The sequence below is a fragment of the Nicotiana attenuata genome, unplaced genomic scaffold (genome assembly GCF_001879085.1).
Source record: "Nicotiana attenuata strain UT unplaced genomic scaffold, NIATTr2, whole genome shotgun sequence".
Classification (NCBI taxonomy): domain Eukaryota; kingdom Viridiplantae; phylum Streptophyta; class Magnoliopsida; order Solanales; family Solanaceae; genus Nicotiana; species Nicotiana attenuata.
The window spans coordinates 362186-382574 of record NW_017670878.1 but is presented as its reverse complement, the minus strand read 5'-3'; the positions used below and the strand labels follow the sequence as shown (position 1 = coordinate 382574).

General features: G+C 37.0%; 1 protein-coding gene across 4 annotated transcripts; it reads left to right on the top strand.

The window, feature by feature from the left end:
- Positions 1 to 1922: 1922 nt before the first annotated feature.
- On the top strand, positions 1923 to 17049 carry LOC109244151. 4 transcript variants are annotated; one of them, XM_019411191.1, is made up of 17 exons: positions 1923 to 2221; positions 3369 to 3594; positions 3704 to 3778; positions 4065 to 4139; positions 6492 to 6589; positions 7552 to 7810; positions 9068 to 9142; positions 10066 to 10163; positions 11111 to 11345; positions 12143 to 12240; positions 12566 to 12701; positions 12850 to 12966; positions 13275 to 13391; positions 15130 to 15466; positions 15656 to 15846; positions 15927 to 15985; positions 16501 to 17049. In XM_019411191.1, exons 1-17 carry the CDS (start codon positions 2117 to 2119, stop codon positions 16678 to 16680), a joined length of 2481 nt encoding a protein of 826 aa, XP_019266736.1. In that variant the 5' UTR covers positions 1923 to 2116; the 3' UTR covers positions 16681 to 17049. The 4 variants fall into 4 exon arrangements, with proteins under 4 accessions (XP_019266736.1, XP_019266739.1, XP_019266737.1 ...); XM_019411192.1 differs by having other exon boundaries at positions 1924 to 2221; positions 13278 to 13391; XM_019411193.1 differs by having other exon boundaries at positions 2164 to 2239.
- Positions 17050 to 20389: the final 3340 nt, after the last annotated feature.

Below are 20389 nucleotides of genomic sequence, written 5' to 3'. Positions count from 1 at the left end.
ACTCCGTTTCCCGGGGCGACTATGTGCTCGTTTTCACCATGAAGTCCAAGGCCGGTATCTGTATGAGTAGGCACTGCTTGAGAGTATGACATGTTGATTCCTGAAATCAAAGATACTTACGAGAACAAGTATAAAAACAATGTGTGTTATGAGGATTAATACTAGGCAATCACTATTATCTTTAGCCCCACGGTGGGCGCCAAGCTGTTTACCCTAAAACTGGGATAAGATTAAACTTATAGTGTGGTTTTAAGGATATGTGATTTCACGTAATACCAATTTATAAACGTAAAGATAAGTGATGCAAGTTGACAGTAATATAAAGCAAACCAGCGTTCGGACAAAGCCCTCGAGCTCGAACACCCTCGAGCTAATTATGCAAGGATAGTTAAAGACACAATAAGCTGATCAATTGGAATGTAAGTTAAGAAATGTTATATTGCTTTTATATTCGTGAATGTAAGGTGTCTACAAATGAAGGGGACTCCTCTTTATATAGTAGAGGAATCCTAATTATGGTAGAATTATAATTACAGAAGTAAATCCCATGATTAGGCTAAACAATCGCCCTTGATTTGATCTGTTCCTGGATTTCCGCCGTGATCTTCGACCGGTTACGGATATCTCGCCTTTCCGTTATTGCGCTTCGCTCGAAGTCTTTCATATGTGGTCTCGATCGCTGTTGGCCTCGATCTCGACGAGCACCTCGATTCTCGAGCTTGATACTTTATCTTTGTGTTCTGGCCTGATCCATTACGAGATCGACCATCGACGTGATTCCCTGGTCTCGATTAAACTGCAAAATCAGACAAGCTCTATTTTAACCGTATACAGAATGAAATCATTCAAAACCACTCAATAACGGGTTCATCAAAACCCTGGTACAAAAAGTTCTGCTACACCATCCTACCAAAACAAAAGAAGAAGAAGAAGAAAAGAAATCCAACATAATAAACAAGATAAAATCCATTAAAAAAAACAAAGTTCAAGATAAATCTCTCAATCGTACGTTAAAGAGCAGATTTAGCACTTCTCCGAGCTTGCCTGTACGATGGAATCTCTTCTTTTTAAGTCGAGAATGGACCCTTTCTATCCCATTTTATAGGCACTGTTTATTATTCGATCAATTAATTCCAATTAGATCTAGATGACCACTTATATATAAAATCAAATACGATCAAAGGATGTGGTGCATCGGATGAGGTTACTCCTCCCTTAATTAGAGGTCTTTGGTTCGAACCCTAGGTATGAAAAAATTCTTGTTAGGGAGTGTTATCTCCGAATGGAGCCCTACCTGGCGTTAATCCGGATATGATCGGACTTCAATGCGGATACCGAATACCTAGTGGAAAACCAAAAATAAAATAAAAATACCCTTGTAACAAAGTGTCCCATAAGCCTTCGAGGGGTATAGTCAAGTAAGAATACAATGATAATAATCAATTATAATAAATTTGAACTTCAATATAGAGTGAATTCTTTTCATTTGCGCATATTCTATAGGAATTAAATATATATGATAAAATAATATATGAACTGAATCTTTCGATCTTAGGCAGTTATTTTTGATGTCTTAATGCAGTGGATAATATGAAGTTCATAACAAAGATGAGTTTTTGGGTTCTATATTCAGTCATCAAATCTATTGCATAAAGATTGTTTCCTTGTTTATCCTCATAAATAACAAAAAGGAAAAAAGGTCCTTAGTGTAAATTTTATTTTCCTTTATGTGTATTTATAAGAAAGTAAAGAGATTAAGATGTAACAATAATAAGTTACATTTTGTTTCAAAAAGATTAAAAATATAATATTAAAAGATAAAATAAAGTTTGTAATTAAGAAAGGCGACTTTAGAGGCGCAAATACCCTTCCATAAAAACAATAAAAGAAATTAGAAAAAGCTTCGAATTGAAATCTACATCTTTTTTAGCCCGTATTTATTTTCTTCCTTTCCGAATTTGCTTAAAAGAAACACAATCGGAGTACAATTTACCAAAAGAACGATAATTTCCCGCCTAAATTTCGCACCAAAAAGTCACTGGTTCTCCCGAAGCTTCTAGAACCATCCGTGGTATTCCGAGAAAAAGATCGCCGATTTGCTATCTGTTCGGCAACAATGGGAGATGTGAAGAAATGGAGCGTGACGTACACGAAGCATCTCAAGCAGAAGCGAAAAGTTTATCACGATGGCTTCTTAGAGCTTCAATCCTCAAACCACAAGGTAGATTTTCATATATAGGTATTCCATTTTCTCCATTTGCTAGTTTATGCAGCTCGAAATATCATGTTTCAAGTGATTTGAAGAAAAAAAACGTAAATTAGTTTAGGTGTTAATAGATGATTCAATTTGACTTGAGATCAGGAGGCTGATTTAGGATTTGAAGTTAGTGAATGCGATTAGCACTGTGCTTACTGCTCCTTTCTGACTATGAGTCTGGGCTTAGTATATATTCATACATACACATATTATATGTATGTGTGTGTGTGTGCGCATAGGCTGATCCACGATTTAAGATTGATAGGTTCAACCTTTAACGTTTTTAGCATTGAACCCATTATATTTTCAAAATTATAGATTTAGACTTTAGATATAGTATTTGTTGCATTTTAGTGAAGTTTTACATATAAATTTATGTTCAACATCAATTGTACAGGGTTCAGATGAACCCGGGTGTCGGAAGGTTACATCCGACCTTGTATGTGTGTATGTGTGTGGGGGCTTGGTGCACATACATATATACATACATGCATAGTGTGTGTGTATGTGTGTGATCCTGTGTATATACATATGGGCTCGGTACAGATACATACATATATATAAGTCTGTATGTATGTATATATGCATGTTTATGTGTGTGTGTGTGAGAGAGAGAAATGAGAGAGAGAGATTTCATTGACGAGCTTAAATTATGTGCAATTTCAATTCCATATACTGTTTTATGCACGTTTAATTCAAATTGATTTCTAATCTTAAGGTAGAAGGCTTGCAGTCAAGCAAACTCTTGTTAACTTGTGCAGTTTTATCTAGAGATTTATGGGTCAATCTTCATAGACATTAGCAGCATGAGGATATGTACAACTTTTATGAGCTGCTTGTAAATAAAACCTCAGTAAGATAATGCCAGCCTCTCTAGCAAGGCAGATCCAATAAGCAGTGGGTGCATAATCGTTATAGAGCATGTCCTGTATAAGCTGTGTGAGTTCTGTTAGTGCGGCTATCAAGGAGTCCACTGATACACAAACAGAAATGTTTGGAAGGGGGTTTGCGGGCTAGTTTTGACTGTTGAATAGAAAGGGCTTTCATGTTCTGCTGTAAATACATCCTCAAGAAATTATGTATAACATCAAAATATTCTGGTTCTTTACAGGCCATGCTCTATGATGATTGTGAGAAGCTGTTAGGCATCAAGATTTTGAAGAACGATGAAGATGTCAAAACAGGCGAAACACTGCCATTTGATTCTTACCTTGTTGATCTTGGTGATCCTCACGGCGATTACAAACCTATACCCAAATTAAATATTAAACTGATGAATAAGAAAGTTCCAGTGGAATCTGGGCTACTGCATTCTGGGAAAAGCTCAGCTGCTGTTGGTATCACTCAATTTTCTTTCTTTTGTTCTTGGCAGTTGTTTGTAATTTGATGTTGTTCTTCCTTTTTGTAGTTTGCACATGATTATTATTTTTCTTCTTTTGTTTTCAGATAATAGGAAATCTAATCTGGGGAAAAGGAAAGCAACAACAAGTAATCTAAGCCCATCACAAAAGATTATTAGAGGTTTGTCAGAAGATTCCTGTCCTGCTTTTTCCGTGAAGTACAGTAATGGGTTGTTTTTTCTTGCTTTTGTTAGAGGTTCTGACATTATGGAATTCACCGCATGAATTCATGAGGGACTGTACAAAGATATGATGTCCGTTGGTTGAGTCTCTGATTGTGAGATTATGGTCCTTATGGGTCTAATATGAGTCTGAAAGTTCAAGCGAACCTTTAGTAACCTAATTATCTCTTTTGTCTGTTACTGTTACGAGGGTGAAATATATCAATAACTAATTTCAACTTGCAGAATTTAAGAAAAGTGAAGCTAGCAAATATGGTTCTTCTCCAGGTTCTCTCGATACAACAAAGTCAAGCACAGAAGGTAGATAAGTTCTTTTTGCAGCAACTATATTTATTACTTTTATGCATTTTATTGTAAATAATTGTCTTGTTTCAAGTTTAGAAGCTTCTATATTTTTACTGCATCTAGTCTAAATTTAGTAGATCTAATTTATCTTTTGGTTCATCCAATTTCCTGAACTGAACTGCATAAACGCTTTCAAAGCATTTCTCTAGTACTTTCTCTTGGTACACCCACTGCCCGTGGAAGTAAGAGGACATTTGGAGCTATAATGGCAAAACAAGAAAATCACTTTAGAGTGGTTCTTTTGTTCACTTTATCATCTTATGGTCACTCTTCATAATCTTATGTTCACTCTTTCAGAAGGGCTGCATCCCACCCATTTCATTTTCAAACCATTGCATTGATGGATGTTTTTTGCGGCCAAATGCACACGCAAGTATACGCGGTCAAGTAATAAAGTGATTAAAAGTCAGATGTCGAACCCACGAGGACTTGTGATTAACTATTAACTAAATTAGACTATCCTAACTATCTAAACAAGAATTAAACCTAGAAGTATTTTGATTCTAAACTAATCAAAATAAAGAAAAACAAATAGTAAACTCTGAACAAATGGATAGTAGATTTTTATGTTATCAATGCGATGAAAACGATCTAGGGTTATGGGCTATCTAACAATCATATTGTATTCTTCAATTGAATTGACTAATTAATTTATCTGGTTTATTGGTTGACAGGGTTAATATTGCTCATAAGAATCTGTCAAGTTCTTACTCGCCTATTCAAGCTAACCTAACGCCTATATGTCTATGGAGTTAGAATCAACAAGAACGCATTTATAATTCCTGTAAATCAACCAAGCAAGGCAATTAGGTATATGTCTATCCTAACCGCGAATCCGTTCCCCGATGCCCAGGTTCAAGAACTTGCTTTACTCAAACCTATATGCAATGTAGAATTCCCACTTTCGAGTTCAATTCTAGATTCGTAGATAGTATTCAATTGGTGATCAAACAATTAAATAATTAAGCACAAGATTGAATAAATAAACCAATATGATAAATCAAGAAGGCAAAGCCAATATCCGAATAACAATAGTCATGAAAGAACCATGACCCTAGAACGTGAAGTTTAGTTCCACATAGACATGGTAGCAAAACAACAAATCATACAAAGAAACATAAAAATTACTAAATTTGATGGAAGAAAGATGGAATCTGATGAACTCCGGCCTCCACGACGGCTCCGTGCTCCCCCTCCGTCTAAAATTGGGTCTCTCCCTTAAAAATGGTGTTTAATGACTATTTATATGTGTAGGGTAAAGACCTAGACGTAATAACCAAGTCCAAAACCAAATAGGACACAAAATAGGCTTAAAAAACCCGGAATATGCTCGCTACAGCCTCGCGTCGCGAGGCAAAACGCACACCCCCATCTCGCGTTACTCCTGGCGTCGCACGCTCAACCGCGCGCTATGAGTCTCGCGCCGCCTGCTCTATCGCAAGCAGTGAATCTCGCGTAGCCTGACTGCTTCCTCAATTCAATTCAATTCTGCTGCCTAACTCTTCAAATTCACGTCTTTTCTTCTTTTTCAAAAATCCTTTGCATTATTTCATTTTGTCTTCTTTTGTTTTTGGTTCTTTTTTTGTCTTCTTTTTTGATTTGTCTCTTTTATAATATTGTTTTAGAGCATGAATTACACATTCAATATTTACTTTGCTCCAATTTCATCTCCAATGTACCTACACATAAAATAAACTCAATTAAGCACAAATTAGTATAGTTTAGCATTAAATCACCAAAATGGAAGATAAGTAATGCACTAAAAATATGCAATTCTAGCCAAACATCAATGAATCTTTATGTACCTGCACACAACCAGTCTTCATAGAGACACATTCTTTTGTAAAGAGATGAGCTTGTTCATCTTTTCATTGGGTTATGAAGAGGTCGGATTCTATGTTCCTCTCCTTCATGTGTTCACCTTTTGGATTTTGAGATACAGAGAGATGTTGGTGAGACTCCTCTCTCTCTCCCCCCTCCCACCTCTAGGTGATTTTATTTTAAAAATTGCAGTAGAGTCATCCAACCTTGAGGTGTTTTATTGAGGTGTAACATATTCTTAACACAAGTCCTTTCTCATATCTGAACTATAATCTGGACCAATCTCTATCCACAAATTACTATTAAAAGATTCTATCATCTTCTTCTCTTAGTTAAATAAACCAGCTAAATAGAGATGATAATGCAAGTGCTGCTGGCTATCATGTTTCCACTACTGTATTTGAAAAATCAGTTCTCCTAGATTGCATTTCCTCTCCATTTTCTGTATTTTGTGAGAATGAATTTCTATTTTGATTGTTAATTCAGAATGGCAGGTATTGTACACCACACAAATAACTCAAAAGGCGAAGACGTTCCATGATGGGTATTTGCGACTTGTGATGTCTGGCTCACATGGCAAGCAGGTTGCTTTCTGCATTATTTCTTGTCTAATTTGCATGGGAAACACTTTCACTGTTCAGCATCATCTTGTCATTAACATCTGTGTGCTTGGACCTTCTCAAAGTATGATTTTGCTCCATTTTTTTTTTGTCTAATCTAAAATCTGTGTTAGAATTATATCACCAACCTTACTCTCCCCCTCCCCAGGCCAAATCAAAAAGCTTGCTGTTGCTTGCGTATGAGTGCAATATAAAAAATTAACCTGTTGAGCCAATGTAATTCCTTTATACAGTCATGCTAATGCAAGAATCAATGCTGTATTCTGAATATTTGAGAACTTACTAGCTTACACGTATTGATAGCAACACTGGAAATTGCCTCCGTATCTCTGGAGAGTTTCAACTTTGAAGGTGAATATGACCTCACACTTCATACTTCTGGTCAAGGCATGAATTAGAAGAATAACATTTTTGATCTTTAACGAAAATTTATTACTCCTATCTGTTCACTTTTGAACTTCCAATAAGGAGGCATGCCAAGAGCCAAGAAGGTATTGCCAGGGAACTAGATGTGGAACAAAAGGAAGGGGGAATGAGAAAGAGAAGAATAATATATGTTAGAGCCGGCTGTTATGAGGAGGTTACAAAGAAGACAAGTTTGAGCTAAAATATGAAGGATAATAAACAAGCAGTAGAGCATCTCCTTTATGTTTTCATGTTCTGTTGTCCCAAAGTCTCACACGTTAATCTCACAACTCTCAGACCTGAAGCCAGGCTAAGTAAGTTGCTTTCAGCAGCTTGGATGCATCTAATTCTTAAGATTGAAAACATTGATTTCCATACTAGCTTATCTGAACGGTAGCTGTAAAACTTTTGTGAAGAACATGTCTTTTTTTTTCTTTTTCTAAAGCATGGTTATGCTCAATATTATGTCCTTATATTGCTGATTTCTCGTTTGAATAAAAAGTTTTGCTGATTGTTTCCAGATCATGCTGTATGATGCAACCAGGAGACTCCTAGATAATAGGTTTCTGAAAAAGGATGAAAGTATCATGTCTGGCCAATCGGTAACATTTGATGGTCACTTAGTGGAGATAGGAGAATCTGAGGAAGATCAAAGGCCTCCAAAGGACATTAGACCTCAAGGAAAGCATATCACAGAACTTGGAAAAAGAGAGCCAGTACACGGGGATGTCGGTGTCCATAACAATTTTCCAGCTGGTTGTCTAAATAAAATTCAGTTAGGTAAAGATCGTATTATAGCATTTGATGCTTGTATAGGAAGTCTTCCTTACAATATATGATTCTTTTTTGTTTATGACTATCTAGTTTGTCACGACCTATTATATTGGACTTACAAATGAAGAAGGTCTTGTTTGGTTGGGCCTTAAAATTTCACAAAATAATGCAATGTTTGGTTTGCAGCGTTAAACTTTGGTGTAATCTTTGCTTCACCAGTGAAATGCTTGGTTTTCAGTACAAAACTTATGCAACATGTTTAAACTCTGCATTGCTAATATTGGCATTAACTTATGCGGGAATGTTTGCATTATTTATGTGGGATAAAATGTGAAATAAGAATATGTTCATAGCAATAGCTGGATAAGAGCATCTAATGACAAAAATGCCATTAAAATAGGCAATTCTGCACAACAATCCCTATAATATTACTATCATATGACAATAACTACAGTATCTTTCACTGCATAACAACTCTTATATTGTTATTCACTGGATTACTGGTCCATGAATCAAACAACCCTAAAGGTTTTGCAATGTGGTAACAATCCTAATTTCATTTGTAACATACTTATATCTTTGTGACTTACAAAACAGGAATTGTCAATCATTGTTCTAAGCTCATATCTTGGTCTCATGTTCTATTTCTCTAACACTCCTTTGCTTTTGTTAATGGGCGTACCCTTTGTTATTAAATTGAATTTTCAGAAATTCTTTGTGGGATAGAAGCTGTTCAGGAGTACTTTGTAAAATGCTGTATATTGCTTTGTCAGGTGGTTTAGGGTCGTGTCATCCTTAACCTAAAAGATTTTGAATAATCAAGTAGAACTAACTACTCTCAACTCTGAAGATCTGAAGCTTTTCATGTGAATCTAATTATTTCAAGTGACCTTCAAGTTAAAAAACACATGTAAATGGTAGGAAAGCTATGCGGATTCTTCTACACTGACAAGTTCGGGGAACCTTTTTCCTCCATATTTTCTAGCAATTGCTTCTGAATTTCCTGCACAAATTTGAAATTTCATGTCGTCAGTTTTGGATAAGCCAGGTTATGTGAATCTAGATTGTGTTTCCGAAGTTTTTTTTTGTATGTCTGGAATTTGACAATCATGGTTCACTCGTTAGGCCTTTGTAACAAGTTGTCCACCATCTTAAAATGGAGTTATTATGAATCTCAAGCTAACCTTTATTAATCTTTCTCATGGCTTTTGTCTGTTACTGTTCTGGGGGTGAAGTATAGCAATTACAACTTTCAACTTGCAGAGTTCAAGAAGAGTGAAGTTCGCAAATATAGTTCTTCACCGGGTTCCCTTGACATGACAAAGTCAATCACAGAAGGTAGGAACGTACTTTTGCAGCAACTTTGCTAACTTTTATTTTTGTGCATTTATTGTAAATTATTTTCATGTTTCTAGTTTAATTTTGTTTGTATTTTTACTCCCTCTAGTCCAAATTTAGTAGGCCTAATTTCTCTTTTTGTATCCAACTTCCTAAACTGAATTGTAGAACCTCTTTCTAATTGTGCATTGTCTTCAGCATTTTCCCATTACTTTTTCTTGGTTCACTTGCTACCTGTGGAAGTAAGAGGACATCTGAAGCTTGATAAGTTGCAATTACCATCTCACAAAAGTAAAGCAAAACAAGAAAGTCACATCAGCATGGTCTTTTGTTATCTTTAAAATCTTATGTTCACTCTTTGAGAAGGGCTACGGCCCTCCCATTTCATTTTCAACCGTTGCATAGTGGATATTCCTTCATGCACCCAAACATAACTGATCTTCTTAGAGACTCATCTAGTAAAAAGATGAGGTTGTTCATCTTTTCATTAGGTTATGAAGAGGTCGGATTCTAGGTTCATCTCCTTCATGTATTTATTTTTTGGGTTTTGAGAATATACAGGGGGGCGTTTGTCAAACCCCTCACTGCCTCTAGATGGATTTATAAGAATTGCAGTAAAGTAATTCAACCTTAAATTGCTTTGTCGTGGTGTTACATATTTTTAACAAAATCCATGCTTTCTCATATCTGAACTACAATTTGAACAGATCTCTAACACAGACTACTACTAGAAATGTAAGAGTACCTTTTTTCCTACAATGCGCTCTAGTCAAATGAAAACCGATTAAATTGAGATGATAAGACAAGTAAGCTGGCTATCATGTTTCCGTTAGTGGATTTGAAAGATCAGTTTTCACAGATTGCATTTCTTGACATCTCTATGTATTTTCTGAGAATGATTTCTACTTTATTTCTAAATTCAGAATGGCAGGTACTGTACACCACACAAATAACTCAAAAGGCAAAGAAGTTCCATGATGGGATTTTGCGACTGGTGATGTCTGGCTCACATGGCAAGCAGGTTGGTTTCTGCAATTATTTCTTGTTTAACTTATAAATAGTCATCTTCTTCCACTGTTCAGCCTCAGCTTGTCATTAACAATTGTGAGCTTGGACCTTCTCTAACTATGATGTTGATCCTTTCTTTTTGTCTAATTTTACTGTGTTTGAACTGCATCACCTACCTAATCTGCTCCCTCCCCAGGCCAAAATCAAAAAGCTTGCTGTTGCCTGCTTATGAGAGAAATATAAAAGATTAACCGGTTTAAGCCAATGTAATTCCTTTGTAAGTCTTGCTAGCACAAGAGCCAGGGCTGCATGCTGAATTTGAGAACTTATTTAGCTTACAGCTATTGATAGCAACATCAGATTTAGTCTCTGTGGCTCTGGATAGTTTAAACTCGGATGGTGAATATGACCTTATGTTCATACTTCTCATCAGGCATGCATTGGAAGGGAAACTTTGTTTGTAATCTTTACCAAGAATTTATTATCTGTCAACTTTTGAACTTCCAAAGAGGGCACATACCGAGAGCCAAGAAGGTATTGCTAGGGAATTAGGGGTGGAGCAAGAGAAGGGGCAATGAGAAAGAGAAGAATAATAGATTTTAGAGCCCATTGTAATAGGGAGGCAGCTACCTTTGAGCTAAAATATGAAGAATAGTAAATCAGCAGTAAAGCATCTCTTTTCTGTTTTCATATTCTTTTGACCCAACACATGTTAACACATAACTCTCCGGCCCAACGCCTAAGTAAGTAGCTTTCAGCAGCTAGGATGCATCATGTTCTTAAGATTGAAGACATTGGTTTCTATGCTTAGCTTATATGAACGGTAGCCGTACAACTTTTGTGAAAGAACAGTCCTTATCTTTTTTTAAGTATTCAAATAAAGTGCATAGTTATGCTAAATATTATGTCCATATATTGTTGGCTTCTTGCTTGATAAAAAGTTTTGCTGATTGTTTCCAGATCATGCTGTATGATGCGACCAGGAGACTCCTAGTTAGCAGGTTTCTGAAAAAGAATGAGAGCATCAATTCTGGTGAATCGGTAACATTTGATGGTTACTTGGTGGATATTGGAGAATGTGAGGGAGACGAAAAGCCTCTAAAGGATATTAGCCCTCGAGAAAAGCATATCAAGGAACTTGGAAAAAGAGGACCGGTACACGGGGAAGTTGCTGTCCTCAATAAGTTGCTTGCTGGTACGCCTGACTTTGCCTAAATAAAACTCTAGTGTGGTAACGATAGTATTATGGTACTTGATGCTCTTGTAGGAAGTCCACCTTACCATATATGATATTTTTAAATTTTTTTTTATGACTATCCAGTTTGTCACGTCCTTTAATCTTGGACTTATAACTGATGAGCTTGTTGGGTTGGCCCGTAAAATTCCACATAATTATACAATGTTTAGTTTGCAACACAAAACTTTGCATTACTAGTATAATTTTTGCATAACGAACGATATGTTTGATTTTTCGTATAAAACTCTGCATGATGCAACGTGTTGTTTTTGTAACTAAATTTTGCATTAACCGCCACAATTTATTTGAGAATTTATGTATTGTTCTATGTTGGTTAGAACATGAAATAAGAATATGCATGTTTGCAATCTCTGGATAAGAGAATCTAAAGACAAAAATGCCATTAATGTAGGTGATTCCCTCATAAATATCCCTCTAGTATTACTTATCATATACCAATCCATTATTATTTAAGACATAACAATTCTTACATTATTATTCATTGAATAACTAGTCCATGAATCAAATGACCCCTTAGGTTTTTGCAGTTTGGGATCCTAAAATTCATCTATAACATCTATATAGCTCTGTGGCTGAATTACCAAATCATTCTTCTAAGCTGATATAGCTTTGTGGCTTAGAACTTCAAATCAGGAATAACCAATATTATTTTAAGCTCATAACCTCTGTCGGCTAGTTATTGGGCATCCTCTCGGACTTGTTCATAAACTACTATTATTGTACTTCGATTACAGAATGGGATGCCATGTATACAACTCAGATAACTCAGAAGGCAAAAATGTACAATAATGGAATCCTTAGACTTTCATCCTGTGGTTCCTACCAATCTCAGGTTAGTTCTATGTCCATCCATTCCATGCTACTGTAGTTCAGTTCATCGTTGTCGAGTTTGCCAAGGATTTGGTTGATAGACATGATTGTGCTTATCTTAGCAGTTTATCTGCCTAGTATTTCTATGATTGCAAAGATTTTCGGAAGCTAATCATTCAGGTATTTAGATGTTTGCATCAATAATTGATTCAGACTTTCAACATTAACTGACTGGCTTTGTTTTGATTTTCCTAATTTGGATTATTCCAAATTTTTTAGTTGGTGATATTACAGATCTCAAACTTATGATTTAGTTCTAACATAAACTCACTCCATAAACAAGTCAGGTTACTCTACTTACAGAAGAAGGGAACATACTATGCCGAAAGTTCCTCAAGTTATCAGAACATGTCACAACTGGAACTACATTGAATCTGTCAAATTATTTGGTTGAAGTTGGTGACATGAGGACAAGTCCAGAAGGTAATTTCTACACCACATGGCTAATATTCCTGCTTTCTTCAATCAGTAAGGTAAGATTGATCATTTAGCTATCACATGCTTTCGCTGTCTTGACATAAGCTTAGTTTGAGAAGTTCTAAATGCTCTTATGGACTTTCATTATGTGCAGGAAAACCTCAAACTGGTGCTTCTTCCCGAGAGCATGCACAATCTGATTTTAAAATATCTGGACTCAACAATATCAAATTAAGTAGGAGAATCTCCTCTGACAAGCCACTTCCTAATAGTAAGCCTGTTGGCAATTTAGTGTATAGCATAACGTTTGATCTCTAGAAACAAGACAGTCTTGCCTTTCCTTTCCTTAGTTCATCTTTATGTGCACTTTTGTTTTGTTTGTTCCATCAAAATTTCTTGCTTTTAACAAGTATATAAATCCAGATATATTTCGCCCCTCTAGTTTTTATAGCCTGTCGTAACGTAGCATCACACACGACTACAGCATCACAAAGAAGTATTAGCACTCATGATCTTACTTCCTACATCCAGAACCTTCATTACGTTTCACTTTTCCTGCTCCCAATTGGTATTGCTTAGCAGGTGAACCTCAAAATGGAGCTTTTTCGGTGGAACATATGGACTCAAAGACCGCAAGCTGTTCTGTTGACAAAACAATGAGTTGTAGGATTTCCAGAACAAACTCTGTTCGTGCAGGTAAGCTGTCCGCCTTTTCCTTATTTAAGCAGCAGAATTTTACTTTTCTCCAGACGATCTTGTCGAGATCATTCAATTGTGACTTCCATTCGTTGTTCGTAATCAGTGGAACTCTTAACTCTTAATTAAGACAATAAATTTTAATATTTCAGCCATATTGAGTTGTATGTGTCACTGTACTTAGGCTGGAACAAAAGAGGCTTTCAAAGGCTAAACCTATGCAGAACTTCTGAAGGCTCTTGGTTTTGTTCCTTCACCAACTCAACAAGAACCTGTACTCGAGTTTGTGGAAATAGATTTTGTTTTAAAGCTGCTGAGCCTCCTTACCTAAGATAAGGCATAGATTAGTTTCTGAAAATCTAACAGTACACGTGGGGAACTGGCTAATTGTTCGCATAACTTTAGAAGTGTTTTTTCTATTCGAAAATGTGGACATGCAGGTTACAAGAAAATTCATTACGATTTCTAAAATAAGTTCTCTAATTTCTTTCAGTTACGTCTGCTTCTGTTCCGTTAGCCTTAGTCGTTCAGTCAAAAACCGTACATATGCCCCTTTCTAATCGTCCTATCATTCGATAAGTGAAGAAAACAGAATGAAATGTTAAACCACATATGGGTTTAGGACAAAAGTAGGAGAGAGACGGAGCAAACAAAGAAACACGAACAAGATGAGCAAAAAGGAATGTGGGGGTAAAAAGTGGCAGTGAAGTTAAAAACATTACTGTCTAAATCATATGTGATGTTTGATTGGGGTAAAAAAGGAATGGTGGGACGGGGAAAGAAAATAAGGATTACCAATTGTTTCTCTCGTTGGTTAAGGATGTAAAAGTGGAGAGATGTGAAATTTGGATACTTCGAAGAAAAATTGTAGGGATTGAATTTCTGGACACTTAGAAATACAAGTGCAGGGGTTTGAATCCGTTATATTAGCTTTTTTATTGGATGGAAGGAGGAAGCTTCTCTCTTTTACTTCCTTTAAGTCGCATCGGCAAACTGCAATGTATTGCTTTTCACTATGCAAGTCATAAGGTTATTTCACGGAACAAATTTGATAGGATGTTGTCAAAATGTAACAACAAAGCTGATTTCCCTCCTTAAACTAAGGATAGATAAGTATAATCAGATATGACATGCTATCTTTCTTCTTATGCAAATGAACATGTTAAAGATAATACTCTGTTTTAGCTTCAACAAAAGCCAGGCAAATGGTTTTTCCTTCCAGTGTTGTATGTTTGTATTGTTGAAACCAGGGGCGAAGCCACATTGTCCTAAGAGTGGTCAATTAACCACACTTTGTCAAAAAATTACATTGTGTATATAGGTAAAATATTAGGTTTTAGAGGTATATAACATATATTGAACACCCTTTGTTAGTGAATTTTTTCACTTCTTTCAAGTTTGGACACCGTTGGGGAAATTCCTGGCTTCGCCACTGGTTGAAACTATATGACTTTCATCGATTTTCTTGGGAATGGGGCTGCCTTTGGCTTAATGTTAGTGTATGAGGCCACTTAGCTTGATTTGTAATTCAGCCATTGATTTCCAAGTCCATAATTTGTGAAGATAAATATCAAGGACTGCAAATGCTGTACATCAAGTTAGTTAAACTTGGAATTACACGAAACTTTAGTTTTCTTCTTCTTTTTGGCAATGTAAGGTTCATAGAGTTTTCTTTTCGCTAATCTAGTCAATTGCTAAATATATCTGTTAATTTCTGATGCTATTTCCCTCATGACAGCCCATGAAATCTTGTCCATTCTTAAAAAACCTATCACTTCGAAAGGTGCTGGCACAGTAAGGGACATCACATTTGCAGAGGAAAGCCAAGTATTGCAGTCATCAAGTCTTGTTTGCAGTGACATTAAGAGTCAAACAGAGGAACATCTCTTGCAAGACTTGAATGTTAAAGGTAGTTCAGCACTGCATAGGGAAGAACAAACCATGACGCATAACAGTGGCAGGAACATTTCAGAAATAAAAGTTACTGATGCATCCCATTTGGATGACATTTCCCAGCCATCGGATTGCACCGGCCAAAGAGTATCTCATACTCAGTCATTAAGCTTGTCTACAGTGTATGTATTGACTTCATGCCATGAATAAAAAATGATTACATAACTGCTAAGCACACTTCCATTTGTCAGCTTTATCTGTTGGCTTATTGGGTAAAACATACCTAAACGTTGCTTATATATGTGAGTATTCTTTGACTGTTTTAACTAGTATTTGGCAAATTATATTTGGTTTGAATTAATTCTTTCCAGATTAGGAGAGATGGATATATGCTTGCGTGATGTAGAATGCACTGTCACAGAGAGGTCTCCAACTGCAAAGCTGAAGCATTTGGTTATTCCTGAGTCAGACTCTAAGATTCAAGCAGTTGAAATACTCTGCCACGACAGGTCTAATAAAATTTCTGAAATTGAGGATGCATCTGAATCTGTCTCCCAGCAAGGCAAGCATCCTCTAGAACACATACCAGCATACCAATATTGCTATTAACTACATTTATGTCATTTGCTTCTACTTGTGCAGATAATCCTAGTGGCTCAGTGCCTCCATTAACTGATGTCTGGACTCATGCATCCAACAAGGTAAGACATTAATCTCTATTTCTCTTTTGAGCTTTCAGCTTATATTATGATATCACCCACCCTCATATGGTGAATGTATTGAGTCAAATATGAAGAGGAAAACGTTGTTTCCTTCTCCCATGTAACAAAGGTGCAGCAACGACGACAACATACCCAGTGTAATCCCACGAGTGGAGGGATGGAAGGAGAAAAAAGAAAAAAAGAAGCCAAGAGGGAATAGGGGATGAATACTAGGGGGAAGTAAAGGGTTTCTGGAAACCAAGCAGGGAGAGCAACATTGAAGTTAGAAATTCTTTATGGAAGTTATTATGAAAATTATATGCATGCAAATCAGCTGTAACAGTAGAAGATTGGAATGTCAATTTGTCATCCATTGTTTACTCAAAATCCATTCCCTAATGCCGATTGTAACATTACTGTACGACTTTGCCGCCAAAACTTGTATTTCATGATGAAAATTACTGTATGACTGCCACCAATACTTGTTTTCTGACAGTATCTGCTGTTTTCTTTAGCCTGCTGCAGATAATAAGCAGATGGATACTCAATGGCAAGAGGGATTTTCTGGTGTCATCGCAGATGCTTCAAATGACTTCCTTCCACAGTTCCCTTGCCACTCAACTGAGATGAATTCTATGCATGATATCAGTACATACAAAATGGACGATTTACCTAGTTTTGATCTTGGATTTTAGACAAGGATTATTGTCATGCTGTATTGTTGTTTTCCATGCAAAAGCAAAGTACAGTCACTGAGGCTTTTTCCCTATATGTTCACAAACTCGCCAATTGTGGGCATGCTCAGACAAGAATGGATCATAGTGGTTCTAGTTCATTCATACTTACTGTTGAGTGGAAGGATAAATGGTGAAGAAGTACTGACAATATAAGCTAACAATTTTTGTATGAACTGGAAGAGGACATGTGCCGGGTGTTAGAATAGTTATGTGAATATATGTAATTAGTCCTAGTCCCTTATGTAATAGGAGTAGGTTATGTGTTATGAATACATATAAATAAGGCTCATTGTAACATAGTATATTAATCAATAATATGTTTTCTCCCGTGCTTTCTCATATGGTATCAGAGCATTAGTGAGAAAAGATCGATGTGCATCATTCCAGCGACATCTGGGAAGAAATAACTCAGTCACCGTGCAATTTACCGGTGACCTAAGTGACTTATTTGCATCATCTCACGTTTGGTGAGTGTTGTGCACAAACCATCACCACCATTAGATTCAGAAACCTCCGGCGACCAAACCCCAAGAAGATTCTCCGGCAACCGACTCCTCACGCGCCTCCACGCGCCACCCAGATCTGCAATTCTGCCGGAGCGTTTGTCCCACGTGCCGGCGCGTGGGTGCTTCTCTGGCCATCTTTTGGCCAAGCTTCTTGAGGACAACCCAATCGCACATAAATTCCGAGTCCATTGATACTATTTCCGATATTTTCCGACAACTTTGGAATTTTCCGGCGAGCTACAGTGTTATCTGGCGTTAACAGTGCTTTCCGGCGAAAAATAGTGCTCTTTCTCTCTGCTGTGAACAGTGTTTTCCCAGACATATCTTCATTTTTCAAAAAGGTTACTGATTTTCACTATTTCAAGTTAGCCCTATAAGTTTTTAGTCAAGAATTTGAGAAATTAATTGTAGCAACATGGGATCTAATACTATGAATAGTTGGATGGTTTCTCTATCGGATTATATTGAGTTCCTTCAGTATAAAGCTTATAAACAGACATCTTCAGAGATAGATTCCGTTGTTCAAACATGTAATAACGCGACTTGTGTCTCGCAATCTTCATCCTCCGAGTCTTGGGTCATTGATTCAGGTGCATCTGATCATATCTCTGGTAACAAATCTCTTTTCACTAGTATTTCATATTCTCAAATCTCTTCTAACAGTCACACTGTCCAATGGGTATCAAACCATGGCAACTGCAATAGGTCAAGCAAGTCCACTCCCTTCCTTACCTTTAGACTCAGTTCTTTATGTTCCCGGTAGTCCTTTTAATCTTATAGCCGTTAGTCGCTTAGCCAAATCACTTAAATCTGCTGTTTTATTTCTTGATGACCTTGTTTTTATACAGGAACGCAGTACATGGCGGATCATTGGTACCGGACGTGAATCACATGGACTTTATTACCTTATCCTTGCAAAATCACATGCACTCGCATCTTGTCTTCCTTCAATAACTTGTCCCGTTACTGATTCACCAGATTTATTACATAAACGGTTGGGACATCCCAGTTTGTCAAAACATCAGAAAATGGTACCTGGCTTATCTCACTTGTCCACTCTAGAGTGTGAGTCATGTCAGCTCGGTAAGCATACCGGCTCCCATATCCCGCCGCGTCCTGATAATCGAGCAGAGTCACCTTTTACTTTAGTCCATTCAGATGTTTGGGGTCCTAGTCGGGTCAGTTCTACTTTGGGATTCCGCTACTTTATCAGTTTCATTGAACATTATTCAAGGTGCACTTGGATATTTTTGATGAAAAATCGATCTGAGTTGTTTTCTATTTCTCAGACCTTCCACGCTGAAATTCAAAATCAATTTGGGATTTCTATCCGCACATTTCGTAGTGATAATGCCCTAGAGTATTTGTCTTCCCCATTTCAGCAGTTTATGAACTCCCATGGGATCATCATCAAACATCTTTCCGTACACATCCCAACAAAATGGGGTAGCTGAAAGAAAGAATAAACATCTTATTGAAACTGCTCGTACCCTACTCATACAATCTCATATTCTGCTGCGTTTTTGGGGGGATGCAGTTCTTACATCTTGCTATCTTATTAATCGTATGCATCTTCAGCTATCCATAATTAAGTTCCATTAAGGCTGACTAACGGTCCGGTTAGGCCCGGGATCGGCCCAGGCCCGCGCGCCCATATGGCTAGTGGGCCTAAATGGTCCTACCCGTTTAAGCCCGGAAAAAAGGAGACATACAGGCCCATGTGGGCCGGTTCACAGGCGAAGCCCGTTAGGCTCTGGACCGTTTGGGCCCGGGACCGGCTCCTAAGTGGGCCGGTACAACCGGTCCCAAACGGGCCCAACGGCTAAAATTTAAATTTTTTTTTCTTTTCAAAATCTGACCGTTGGCTATTTAAAAAATAGCCGTTGTGGCTGCCAAAATAGCCGTTGGCTATTCATAAAATAGCCATTTAAACCCCCCCCCCCCAACTTTGTTTTAACCCCAAACTTTTTATAATTACACTTCTTCCCTATTTTCAATTATAAATACCCCCTCATTCTTTTATTTTTCTTCACCAAATCATCTCTCTCTCTCAATCTCTCTCTAATTTTCTTCTAAAATTGGTTACTTTGTTGTTGCAACTTGTGTGAAAAATTGTGAAGTTGGTGAATTAAAGTATTCAAGTCTTCAACGATAATTAATTTCAACAAGTTGTTCGTCAATTCGGTAAACTCGTTCCAACTCTTTAGTTTTAATATTGTATTTTTCTTTGTTTTATTTAATTGCTTTGTATAATTATAATTAAGATGACATATTCCTTAAAAAAATATTTAGTAAAAATAAGGGAAAATCCAAGAGTGGTGAATCTAGTGGCCAATCTATTCCTCCTCTAATTTTCCGGCCTCCCCTACCCAAACCTCATACCCGCCCTCCACCTGCTCCTATTCTTGATAGTGATGATACTTTATTACAATTTACGGAGAGCCAATATGTGCATAATATTGGTTGTGGTGAACGCTTAGATGGTGAATATATGAACAACCTTTATGGTAATCCAACTATAGATGAAGAAGATGAGCAGGAAATAGATTTAGATGAAACGCAATCGGATGATGATACACCCACTAGTCATGTTACTCAAGTTAACCCAACTAATCCAAATGATGCCCCGGTTGACCCCCCCTGTTACTACCCCTACTTTTTCTAGACAACCTTCTAAACGGGCCGAAACATCTCTTGTTTGGCCATTTTTTATTCAAATAAGAGAAAAAAATAAAGCTAAGTGTAAAACTTGTGGCAAAGAGTTAGCCTTTAACTATGTTGGGGGGGGGGGGGGAGGGGGGTTTGAGAAGACACATAATGATATACCCTCAAGATAAAGTTAAATATAATCAAATGAAAGCTGCGGCTGGGGGGGCAAGTCCAACTAGTCAGCCTGACCCTAGTACCGGGTCAAATCAATTTCAATCGGGAATTAACACTGTTATCGGTGGTATTTTATATTATGACCCAAGAAAAGATAGGAAAGAATTGGCAAAAATGGTAACTGTTATGTGCTTACCCTATAGTTTTCCGTCTAACCCTCACTTTGTGGATTATATTAGAAGAGTTTTTAATCCTACTTATAAAGGATGGCCTCGCACAACCGTAAAGAGCGATATTTATAAATATAAACATGAATATGAACAATATTTGCGCTATTT

What these genes read in the sequence shown, in the direction of transcription:
- LOC109244151 (XM_019411191.1), top strand. Translation starts at nt 2,117, where the DNA reads ATGGGAGATGTGAAGAAATGGAGCGTGACGTACACGAAGCATCTCAAG. An exon ending in CTGGCTCACATGGCAAGCAG is followed by an intron (nt 10,164 to 11,110) that starts GTTGGTTTCTGC and finishes GATTGTTTCCAG; the next exon opens with ATCATGCTGTATGATGCGAC. An exon ending in GTGGTTCCTACCAATCTCAG is followed by an intron (nt 12,241 to 12,565) that starts GTTAGTTCTATG and finishes TAAACAAGTCAG; the next exon opens with GTTACTCTACTTACAGAAGA.